General features: G+C 43.2%; 1 protein-coding gene across 1 annotated transcript in view; it reads left to right on the top strand.

The window, feature by feature from the left end:
- Positions 1-12,040, top strand: part of ip6k1 (inositol hexakisphosphate kinase 1) — a 36,053-nt gene extending 24,013 nt beyond the window's left edge. Inside the window, exons 2-9 of the mRNA XM_080728868.1 lie at positions 1,065-1,265; positions 1,667-1,809; positions 2,973-3,099; positions 3,571-3,802; positions 6,338-6,519; positions 7,820-7,995; positions 8,207-8,440; positions 10,422-12,040. Of these exons, the coding sequence (XP_080584994.1) occupies positions 1,693-1,809; positions 2,973-3,099; positions 3,571-3,802; positions 6,338-6,519; positions 7,820-7,995; positions 8,207-8,440; positions 10,422-11,267 (1,914 nt within the window). The 5' untranslated portion in view covers positions 1,065-1,265; positions 1,667-1,692 and the 3' untranslated portion in view covers positions 11,268-12,040. The remainder of the gene's footprint in view (positions 1-1,064; positions 1,266-1,666; positions 1,810-2,972; positions 3,100-3,570; positions 3,803-6,337; positions 6,520-7,819; positions 7,996-8,206; positions 8,441-10,421) is intronic.
- Positions 12,041-12,506: the final 466 nt, after the last annotated feature.

The following is a 12,506-nucleotide window of genomic DNA, read 5'->3' as shown; positions in this document are numbered from 1 at the left end:
AAATCATAATTGCAGTCGCACAACCCTTGCCACTTGTCTTGACTATCAAAGGAGATGTAGTTATTAATAATAATAGTAGTAGTAGCTGACTGACAGCTGACCTGTCTACAATTGATAAATATAGATTATCACCGGACGGGTAGGCGTCCTTGTCCACGGTTATCCAGCCAAGGGCGAGTGTATCAGGCTGAGCCCATGAGCCCACTTTGAGCTCATGCAGCAGGGCAGTGCATCTAGATTGTTTTTCCAGACGGATAATTGGTAATAAACAGGGCTTTTATTTTTAAACGTATTAGTGACAGACCTTTCTATTCCATTCTTTATCTATTTCTGACTCTTGTCTGCCGCGTGTCTTGTTCCATTCTGTTACTTGGTCTGTCATTTGTACTTTTGAATACTTACTTTAATACATTGATTGCCAGGTATTAATTAATTAATTCATCCACCTTATTTTCGGAACGCACCATGTGGCCATCATCTATACAAAGGAGCTCATGGCCAGGCGGATAATGGCCTTTTTCTTTCACCCGGAAAAGAAAAAATGATATCCGCGATCATCTGTTCTTTAGTTAGGGTCCGTTGGATATACTGTAGCTTGTTTTGACCAAAAAACACATCTGGGAAAAGAATCTGAGATAAATGGATGTTTCTATATCTGTTAACATGGAGGCCGTCGGAGTGGGACATTTTGTAATATATTCGTCAATGGCGGTGAAGCGTTGGATTTGAATCAAAGAATATTTTCTTCAATGGCAGTAATTGTGTTTAAAAGCATGTACTTTTTTGAAAAGGAAGCATTTTTAAAAGCAAATACCCCAGTACCCCAAATACCCCAAATTGACACAGCAACTTTCACTCGTAGTTGGGTAATATTTGACCAGGAGTATCTATACTTTGACTTTGGTTGTAACTGATTATAACCAGTCATCTACAGTTGATCAGTGGGAGCTGCCCTCTATAACCAATCTTCTACTACTGCACCTACAGAGCCCCAAAACCAAAAAAGACAATTTATTTGCATTAAAAATAAAAATCAGTAATTGTTATTTTCCGTGTCTCTGCAGGAAGCTGTGACCCTGTCTGAGACTTCGTCCCTTCCCCTCGTCCCCCTCTTCTCCGTCCTGATTGGTTTCCGAGGCTGTCGAGCGGTGGATTGGAGCGATCCGATTGGAGGAGGCTGGGTGAGGTGTGTGTCGGGCTGGCTCCTCCCCCTCCTGCGGCCAGCGTGCAACCCCCCTCGCCCACGCCACGCACCCACAGCCAGGGTACCGTTTCTGCCTTTCTACCTACATATCTATCTATACTATGTGTGTGTCTGTCTATGTGTCTATCTACAGCAGTGGTACGTCAAGGACCAGCAAATTAATAATGTGTTTGACAATGGACCCCCATCTGAAACGATGTTTGCGCCTCCGACCCCCATACAAGATTTGTGTTGTTATAATGTGACTGATTTTTTTTTTTTTAAATATTCCCCTTTTTTCGTTATTATTTTCTAACAACATTTTGGGAACCACTGATCTACAGAATCTGTCTGAATGTTTACCTGTCTGTCTGTCTGGCTGCCCGTGTGTGTGTGTGTGTGTGTGGCATGGCATGCGTGTGTCTGTGTCAGACACACACACACACACACCTGTTGACTGCTCCTCCTGCTCCTTCTCTTCAGGAGGTGCTGTGCGTGCTGCAGGAGCCATGTGCCTCCCTCATCACACCAACGCCATGGAAACCAAGCTGTCGGGGGCGAGGCCAGGCCAGGGGGGAGGGGCTCGAGGAGGTGGGGGCGTGTCTCTGGAGCCCTTTGTACACCAGGTTAGGAGGTTATTTATTGTGTGTGTGTGTGTGTGTGTGTGTGTGTGTGTGTGTGATTGAGTCACTTAACATAAAGTCGTTAGTTTGTAAATGTATAGTTACTTACCGTAATTTAAAGTTCAGTTTATGAATGTATGTTTACTTTCGGGCTGATATGCCTCTTCTTTTTTTGGTCCCTATGTAGTTGTAATGCCAACTGAGAAGCTTACAGCTTTCAAAAAGCAACCAAAAATACACAGGGACGGCATCCTTGCACATTTTAACCACAGGATAGATGCCAAAATCGTGGCATTGCCTCTTTAAATAGGAATACTCGGACAAATGCAGTACTCTATACTCTAATAGCAATAAGCAAATATCGGACTCATTGTTCTGTTCTAATAAACATCAAATAGTTTAATCAGAACTGACTAACACGCCATTAATGTTATCGGCAAAGCCACAACATTTCCAGTAGACAAACATGTACAGTGTACGTCTTTGAGTTTGCCAGTAATGAACTCACCTACTCAAGGAACCGGTATCTGGCATGAAAAATGGATTAGATGCAACATCTCTCCACTTCTTCAGACGTGTGCTGCCCTTTGTTGACAGTCGATTCACACACATCCAAATGTGCATCCCTCTTTCATTTTGAGTAGGCTCAGCTGCTCACTTAACCACCAGCGTTGTAAAATAACTTCGTTTTTGTACAAAAGTACATTTTGATGGAAATACTTTTGTACTTCATTCTGAATTTTTACAGTATTTCTACATTGCAGTATTGATACATTTACTTAAGTTAAACATTTGAGTACTTTTTCCACCACTGTTCTAGTTTCTCCTGAGCTGTCTACATGTCGCATTCATGGGGCAGAGAGCCATAGCAGTGTTTTCCTTTTTGTACTGGAGGTGGAGAAGGGTGGATTTAGGTTTTCTTTATTAATCGCCCTATTTTTTTATTTTTTTTTCACGTATACTGCACATTTGACATTTCTCTTTACTGTGGACTCTTATTTACACATCAGCCTCTGATGTATATATATTTTTATGTATATTCTGTAATATAACTGTGTGTGTGTGTGTGTGTGTGTGTGTGTGTGTGTGTGTGTGTGTGTGTGTGTGTGTGTGTGTGTGTGTGTGTGTGTGTGTGTGTGTGTGTGTGTGTGTGTGTGCGCACGCAGGTGGGCGGTCACACCAGCATGATGCGTTATGACGACCACACAGTGTGTAAACCAATGATCAGCAGAGAACAGAGGTTTTATGAGTCTCTGCCGCCTGACATGAAGGAGTTCACACCGGAGTACAAAGGTAGGTCTCCATTCTGTATCAGAACTCTTCCCTCAGCCATGCATGCATGCAACAGTTCCAGGCACACTCAATGTGGCTCAGGAGGTTGACCGGCAGTTTAGCACCCGCCCTCGATCCAGGCCCCTCCTAGCTAGGGTCCTTGAGCAAGACACTGAACCCCTAACTGCTACCCATGGGCAGGTTGGGGCCTTGTATGTTTGCTTCTGCCGTCGGTGTGTGAATGTATGAATGTAATGAATGCACATTGTAAAACTTTGGATAACATCACTGTAGAAATGAAGACCACTTTCATGTAGGGTTGATATTTTATCAAGTTAATTGATTTCATTTTTTTTTTTTTTTTTTTGTCTTCCAGTCATTGGGTTGAATTTCTGAGAGATATTCTCTTCTCTCCTTGTGTCGTCTCCTCTCTCTCCTCTCACACTTTTCTCTCCTCTGTCCCTCTCCTCCCCTCTTTCTCCTCTCCTGTAGGTGTAGTGCTGGTGTGTTTTGAGGGCGATTCAGACGGCTACATCAACCTGGTGGCTTATCCATACGTAGAGGAGGGAGTGTTTGAGGCTGAGGAGAGAGACCCCCCGGAGAGAGAACAGCCCAGAAGGAAGCATTCTCGTCGCAGCCTTTATCGCTCCTCTTCTTCCTCAGAACACAAGGAGGAGCGCGGAGGAGAGAGGAGGGAGGCGCATGAGAGCGACTCTGCCGAGAAGTAAGTAAACCTGAAATCCTGAATCATGTCCCCCGCATAGAGCTGGGCGATATACAGTATCGACATTGTGATGTGAGAGTGAGACTAGATAATGTTTTGGATTTTGGTTATCATAATGGCATGATATAGCTTAAATGCTGCTTTACAGTAAAGTGATGCAATTTTATTAATTCAGCATACTGTTCTATCAGAGTGAAATGTACAATACTTTTGAGGTCATCATATGATATTATGATTATTTCTTAAGAAGATTTCTGGGGTTAAAGTTCTCAGTCCTGGGGACTGATTTCAGTTTTGAGGATTCCATAGAGGCTATTTCTGAGATCAGTGCAGATGTACAAAAAAATTAAAATAAAATAAGGGGGAGGTGTAGCGATGGCCGCGGCGTGAATGACAAAGTCGTCAAATCAAAATGCTAATCAAGTGATCTCCAAACTAAAAATCAGTTATACTTTCAAGATATGCATATTTGAATTGGCCAGCTAGCAATAGAAGACAACAGAACTTCAGAAGATACTAGTAAATAGATAGGTATAAATAATAACTAATAACTAATAAAATGAAACATGGATTGGCACACACACATTCAGTGATGGCAGTTCAGAACTTCAGGGAAACACCCCAAATATTGGTGTGCGCTGCACGCGCCATGTTTCTAAAATCAAATATTGAGACATAGTCTGAAAATAATTTTCAGTCTTGGGATTTTTTGGGGTCTTTAACCCCTGAGTTCTTGAGTGTAAATATCTTATGAAAGCAGTCATCCTCAAAAGATCATCACATTATGCATATTGAGGTATTCCTTCAGAAATATTGTGATATTTGATTTAGTCAATATTGCCCAGCTTAAGCAACACATCTCCTGTCCTTGACTTGTAATGGAAACCAACCTGTCAACAAAGTCAAAATTCAAAAACTATTTTCCAGGAAGTCAACGCAGTCTGTCTATACACGGCTAATCCTCACAAACTACTAGGCCAGTCAGTGTCAGCAGCCGACAGAGATCATTTCCACAGAATATTTTTCTAATCGGTCAGCAACAACGATGTCATATTTGTGAATGGCACAGCAATAATCCCTTCAGTTTATGAGGTACGCTTCCACGGAATTGGTCAATCAGGGTGCAAACTATCCATCTGGTGTATGGAATCTTACTAGCTAAGTCACTCTGTCCCTTAACAGGCATGTAACAAATTATAAAGATTGCAACCATCAGTAGGCATGCCTGTCTCTCCCACACAACACCTACTGATACACAGAGAGAGACACGCGCTGTGCTGTCACTCCATCAGACAGTACAAGGCTGCTTTGCTGAGGCTGATTTGTCAGTTCTAGCTGAACCAGAATGGAAAATGGGGCTTGACACATTTACTTATTGCTATAGGCTACTGTATTTGCCCTAGTAGTCCTTTTCAAAGTAATAGAGGACACTAATCGAGCTGCTCAGGAGCTGTTAAATGATAAGCAAAAGTGTTGATATAAATAATTGTAAATGACATGCCGTAAATGTAAAAAATAGTGTGATGAACCATTGTATCCACTATGGAAGACCTTGACTCATCCACCCACCCCAGGTCCCCTGATGGCTACAATGTCCTCTCAACTGGAAATTGTATACCCTTGTGAAACACCTTGTTTCATGTTCCCGGTGTTGGGACTCAATCTCAGGCATTTGAGCCCATGCGCTACCATATCGACTCGGCTATCAGGTTGCTTCATTATCTCCTGTTCCGTATCTGCATTGTATTTGTTTTGATATTAGGTTATTTTTGTGTGTGAAGCATTTTGTGTCCTTGTGCCAGACACAAATTAAAGTTCTCAGTCACCACAACTGATTTCAGTCATTTGGATTCTATAGGAAGCTAGCATGTCTTCTATGGAAGCATGTTACGCAGTCTGTGAGAACTTGGACTGTAGATAGTAGGGTTGCAACGGTACTCGGTGTTACCGGTGTACTTTACTTGCACACCGATAACACGTTAAATAAAAAGAAAACGCATCCGCTGCTCTGCTCTGCCCCGAGGAGCACAGTAGAGATGTGACGTTCGCCAACGATTCCGCTCTTTTGAACAGCTCTTTTAAATGAACGATGGGATTCACTTCTCAATCGCGGGAGGCCGGGAGCTGTTCCTTGTGTGGGAGTGTCGAGAACAGATCCAGAATCAACGGATCATCCATCCACAGGGCAAGGCACAGCCCATCATACTGTATGATGTCTCGTCCCCACTCGCAAGGCACGTTCCAGGAGACTAGTTGTGGCTTTATAATGTCACAGCGCACAGTAGGCAGATAATCAACGATTAGCCAAACAAGAAAACGCAGGGCTGTTGTAACACTAACAGTGTTGTTGCTTTTTTACAAAGCTGAATTTTTAATTATTATTATTAGTTGTAGTTGTAGTGGTAGTACTGTAGTGTTGTTGTTGTTGTTGTTGTCGTCTTCCCACTGCTTCACTTTCCTCCTCCTCTGCTCTCCTCTCTTCTCATCCTCTTCTCTCTAAATGATCATTAAACCAATTCCCTCTGTCTGCTCCAGTCTTTGTGAGTTGAAGAGTCCCAGGTTGGAGATGCTAGTCCACTGTGAGGTCCCATTCCAGATGTTGGATGGTAACGCTGGTCTCAGTTCAGAGAGAATCACTCACAACCCCTGGAGTCTCCGCTGCCATAAACAACAACTCAGCCGCATGAGGTCTGAGTCGAAGGACAGGAAACTCTACAGTATCCTTAACTGAGATGTTACAAACCATCAGAACCCTAAACACTCGCCATATACAGACCCCAAAACCAACGAAAGACCTGATATGAATAGCACTTTTGAATTGTACTTGTAAATCTATATTGACTTTGAACCCATCAGCACTTTTTTTTACCAATGCTGTCTGCTCTCTCTCTCTCTCTCTCTCTACATTTATATGTTTAATTAATGTTTAATGTTTTAATGTTTTTAATGCCTTTGACTCTTTTTAATGTGTGTGTTGTTTTTAACTCATTTAGTGCCACCCCTTTCACCACTAGAGGGCGCCCAGTGGCCAGAGAAAATCCCATAGAGATATGCTGGTATATGCAGAAGCCCTGCAGCCATGACTTGCCTGAACACTTTCCTTTGTGCATGACTGCATGTACAGGAAGAGGATGAAGTTAGCTTGAAGTTAGCTATTGGCTACCAAGCATTTTAGAAGCCTTATTTTCGTCAACTTAGCCATGATTAAACCTTGCACACCTCATGCATGGGAAAAAAACAGAGAAGAATGAGCTCTGAAAAATCCAATGCAATCCAGAGTGGATTTGTGCAGTTTGTTCACAGCTTTCAAACAAAAAAATCCGATTGGAAATCCGTTCAGGCATTCTTGAGATAATCGCCCTTATGTTTTACATGTAATGTAAACAAAAATGGCTGCCCTGTATGTTAGATGGGGTTGTATGGGGGTGGAACATGCAAAATCGCGATTGAAATCATGTTCACCAGATTTGATGGGGTCCAAAAAAAAAAAAAAAAAATTCAAAAAAATTTTTTTCAAAAAAAAAAAAAAAATTTTTTTTTTTTTTTTTTTATATCCCGAACTTGTTCGGGATAGGCACCCTGTGATACGATCATATATCCCGAACTAATTCGGGATAGGCACTCAATGAGTTAAATGTGACAAGCACCATGAGTTGCGGAGAACAGTATTTTGCTCCCATGTATGCCTATTGTGTATTATGGAAGTAACAATAAAACAACAATAAAGTTATTGTTTAACAAAAAAGAAAAAAACATTAAAACGTATTCTGATTCTGATTTAATTTAACTCTGAATGTAAAAATGGACCCGTTAAATATTAGTATATACTGTATGTTTAATTTAGTTACCTGCTTGGGAAACAGGTTGAGAAAAACAGAGACAAATCAGAGAAGGTGGACCTTTGGCAGAAAGAAACTCAGACGCCCCCAGAGAGAGAGAGAGTGCCAGACAATCTTAAAGACTTTGGTCAAGCCATCTTTGTGGTTGTCGTTGCTGCTCCTTAGCCATGTTTTTCAGAATTCCTGTTGTTGGAGAACGTTGTCCACCACTTCTCGTACCCTTGTATTCTGGACCTAAAGATGGGAACCAGGCAGCATGGTGACGATGCCTCTGAAGAGAAAGCAGCTCGTCAGATGAAGAAATGTGAACAGAGTACCTCAGCTACCCTGGGGGTTAGAGTCTGTGGGATGCAGGTAATACTACTATTACTACTACTAGCCTGCAATAATAATCATATTCATAATTAGTTATTAATGGTTTATTGATTGTATCAGTTAGTTAATTATTATTAATGGTTCATCAGCTACGAGGGGTGTTCGAGGTATCGCTACTAATTAATTGAGCCAGGAATGTTATTTTCACATTTGGATTGTGATCCTGATTGGGTTCCTGATGTATGTTCAGGTGTACCAGATGGACACAGGTCACTACCTGTGCAGGAACAAGTACTATGGTCGTGGTCTCTCCATCGAGGGCTTCCGTCAAGCTCTCTACCAGTACCTGCATAACGGCCAGGGGCTGAGACGAGACCTCTTTGAGCCCGTCCTGAGCAAGCTCCACAGCCTGGTGGAAGTGCTGGAGAGACAGCAATCATACCGCTTCTACTCCTCATCTCTGCTCATCATATATGAGGGAAAGGTGAGACCTGCATGCATCCAATCATATTCTCTCTCTCTCTCTCTCTCTCTCTCTCTCTCTCTCTCTCTCTCTCTCTCTCTCTCTCTCTCTCTCTCTCTCTCTCTCTCAATCACACACTACACATAACTTTTCACATCTGCAGACATCCCACCTATCCCGGGAGTCTCCCGGTAATTAGCGTCCGCTCCTGGACACCCAGGGGGCTAGCGATCACAAATCACCCGCAAATGCCGACCAGGCAAAACAAAAACGTTTTCTATTTACTGCTCATTGCTGCACTGTCTAGCCATCTATCTAGCCAATTAGTCATCTATCTATCAGGTTGTTGATCATCTACCAATGTTATAATAATAATATAATTATAATAATAATAATGAATGACATGTTTTCTCACTTGGGTCCCTGGCCATGAAGCAACATGCAACGCATTCATCCACTATACTCAACACAACATGAACTCAGGATGAATAGCCTCTGGATTAATTGGCGGCTACTGAAACTAATTAGTAGTGACAGCCAAGGCTTCCCTTCTCCTAAGCGCCCTGAGAAATGCAGTCAAATGTTACAGCATACAAAAAGAAAACAAAGTTCAAGTAAAGCCCAAAGTTCCACAAATACATGCCGATAGTTATCACTGTTGTCATGCTATTAAAGAGGCTGGTCAGTTAACCCTATTTAGGCTAATCCTGTAATGCGAGCTAGTTTCTAGCCTTATATTGTTTATTGGCTGCTATGTGTCTCAGGAGGCACTAGGAAATTGGAAGGTCCTTGGTCCCCCCCCCCCCCCCCAACCAGGCTTAGTGTCAAATTGTCCTTGAGTTGTCCACTGATTCCCCAATCACTTCCTGAGCGCTGTATTAATAGAGCTCACTGCTCCTGATAGTAAGGACTGGTAAATGCAGAGGTCAAATTCTAGTACATGTGCAAATGTACTTGGCAGATACCCCAACAACAACTAAAAGGGGAGACAATGAGACAATGATTTATTTTATTATTATTTATATCACCTCCTTGGATGATGTTTCTTATCTAGGGATGGATCATTATAAACAATGTGTGTTTGTGTTTTGTATTTCTTATTGTTTTTTTGTTTTGTTTAGTTTTTAGTTTTTGTATATTTGAGTGCAAATTTTCACTAGACTACTTTCATTATCTAAAACTGCAATCTAATCAATTGAGGCATGGTTTGTGAATCCACAGTATGGCCATTGTTGTTCAGTAGGCTGTGCTTCTTATCATGTTTGACACATGCACCAAATGATCACCTTTTGATTGCTGTGGTTTGCGAAGTGGTATCCCTGGCCTGTTTTAAGGCTATGAACAATTCTACTTTTATTCAAAATGATCTTTTATATTATGTTTCATTTGCGTGTCGTAATATCTCAATGCTTAATGTTTTTTGTAAAGCACTCCACAAAAACATCAAGGACGATTCTTACAGTTCATCTGCAATGCCCACGACGTGACGCGATGTCACGCAAAATACTGTCCACATCTGGAGCGTCAGCCACTGCGTTGCGACATAGCCTAAATCAATCAAATAAAAAAATAATAATAAAAAATGTTTGGGGGCGGGAGATGGCGGCGAAACCTCGCTCAAATAGAGACTCTGCGAGCGAATATAGGAGGGGTGGATGACATCGCTGAAAGATGCGTTGTCGCTCGCAGTACGTCAGGGCGGTCCCATTGAAACAAATGTATTTGAATGAGTTTTCATCGATCGTGTCGCGGGCAGTGTGGATGAGCTGTCAGACAGATTTTTTTTTAATTTTTTTTATCAAGCATTGCTCATAAAGTGCTCTGTGCTCTTCATGAGCAATGCAAAAATGCACTGTGCACAACGCCCTCAGGCATCCATGCCTATGTGGCAATGCCTAAGTGGTATGCGCCTGGACCAGTAGGCCATCGGGCGCCCCATGTTATATTTATTTTATTTTGACTTTTATCTATTAACAGATTTGATGTTTGATTTTAATTATAGGAACCTGAGGCCCTATCGGTTCCCAGCACTGAGCAGCCCGCTGCCTGGCAGAAGACTTCACCACCGGCCCTTATGGAAACAAACAAGAGGCCCCTAAATCAACAAGAGGCCCCTAAAGAAATGCACAGTGGCCCCCGGCCCAAAAATCAACAAGAGGCCCCTACAGAAATGCACAGTGGCCCTTGGCCCAAAAATCAACAAGAGACCCCTACAGAAAAACACAGTGGCCCCAGGCCCAAAAATGTACAACAGGACCCTACAGAGAAACACATTGGCCCCTGGCCCAAAAATCAACAACAGGCCCTTAAGGACACAACCTGTGGCCCTTGGCCCAAGGCACTGCTGACTCCTGATTGCCAGCAAAAGCAGATTAGTTGCTGTGAGAAGGCTGAGTTTGGCATAGAGCAGATATCAGGGTTGGGGTTAGGAGCAGAACCAGGACTAGGAACGGGGTTGGGGTTAGGAACCGCGGCAGGATTAGTAGAGGAGCTAGAAGTGGGCTCCGAAAGAGGTACACCCCCCACGCAGAGATCTGGACCAATGTCACCTCCCCTCCAGCGCCTCCCTCCGAACTCCTCCTCCTCCGCCACGACAGACTGTAGCCACCAATCGCCGCCCCCTTCTCGCCACAGTGACCCTCCCGTCCCCTCCCCCGCGACCCGCCCCCCTCCTCCCGTCACAGAGCCCCCGCTGGTGGACGTGCGTATGATCGACTTCGCCCACTCCACCTTCAAGGGTTTCCGGGGAGACACAGCGGTGCATCACGGTCCGGACCAAGGCTACGTGTTCGGACTGCAGTCTCTGATCCATATCCTGGAGGAGCTGAGAGACGAGAACATGGTGTAGCACACTCACACACACACGCACGCACGCACGCACGCACGCACGCACGCACACACACACACACACACAGAGAGACACACAAGCACTGTCTGGCACACATCGCTATAAAGTTTTCTTTTTAGACGACCGCAGGGTGAATCATGAGGAATCTTCATACACCTGACACACACACACACAGTAAGAAAGTAAGCTCATCATCATCATTGCTGGTCTACACCGCACCTGGTCTATACATCCTGGTCTACACCCCACCTAGTTCACACCACCTGGTCTACTCACCCCTTTTCCATTCCCCCAGCAGACAGGCAGGTGGACAGTATTTCTCAGGTTTTGCCCTTGGAAATGCACAGAGGAAAAAAAACCCAGAGAGGACAACAACACTTTGATTCAGGGCATGCCGACACACCAAGCCACACCTCCGCAGCAGATGATCAGGTGTGTCCTGACCCCCGAAACAAGACGTTTTGGGGGATTGAAGCAATGACAATAATGCAGCTTCTCTTGCAACGCTGTCCGTCAAAGTTGTCAAACTTTTGGGTTTTGCGTCAATGACTTGAAGGCCAGTGATGAACTGGTGACACGGAAACGGGAGATTCTGCCAATAGTCATCAAACGAGCTTGTTTCCAGAATGCTTCATATGTGCATCTCTGTACATGTCTATGTACAGTTATGAGGACACTTTGCTTAATCATTACTTTAACTTCATCATCTAATGTGTCAAATGTATAGGACTTGGGATCTATATGATCCACTATACTTCACACAGTACAGTATTATTATTGACTTATTATTTAGCAATCTGTCTGATTCATTTGAAGAGTAGATTACTGGTTTTCTATGGTAGTGTCTCTTTTGGTCTTAACTTTTGGCAGAATCCCCCCCCCCCCCCCCCCCCACACACACACACACACACACACACACACACACAGTGTTTTGTCTTTGTAATGTGACTCATTTAATTAAAGTGGGTCGATGTTTAATAAAAATGTTGACCACCTCTAGCTGTTCTTCAACTTTAGGCTTTAGAAATTACTCCGGTGATGAAAACCTCTGTACCGCCACACCTCCAGGACTGGACTCCACAATCACCTCTCCTTATTGAAGTCTTCTTGGCCCTCTAGTGGATACATCTAGAAACAACACCCTCTATCCCTACTCTCAGCTTTGGAAGAATATCGTTTGGGATTTTCTCCTACTGGCTTCAAGCCAAAATAAAATGCTAATTTTATTATTTTATATTA

This window comes from Nannobrachium achirus, assembly GCF_963921795.1.
Source record: "Nannobrachium achirus genome assembly, chromosome: 6".
Lineage (NCBI taxonomy): Eukaryota > Metazoa > Chordata > Actinopteri > Myctophiformes > Myctophidae > Nannobrachium > Nannobrachium achirus.
Note: the sequence above shows the minus strand (reverse complement) of the source record. Positions and strands in the feature narration are given on the sequence as shown.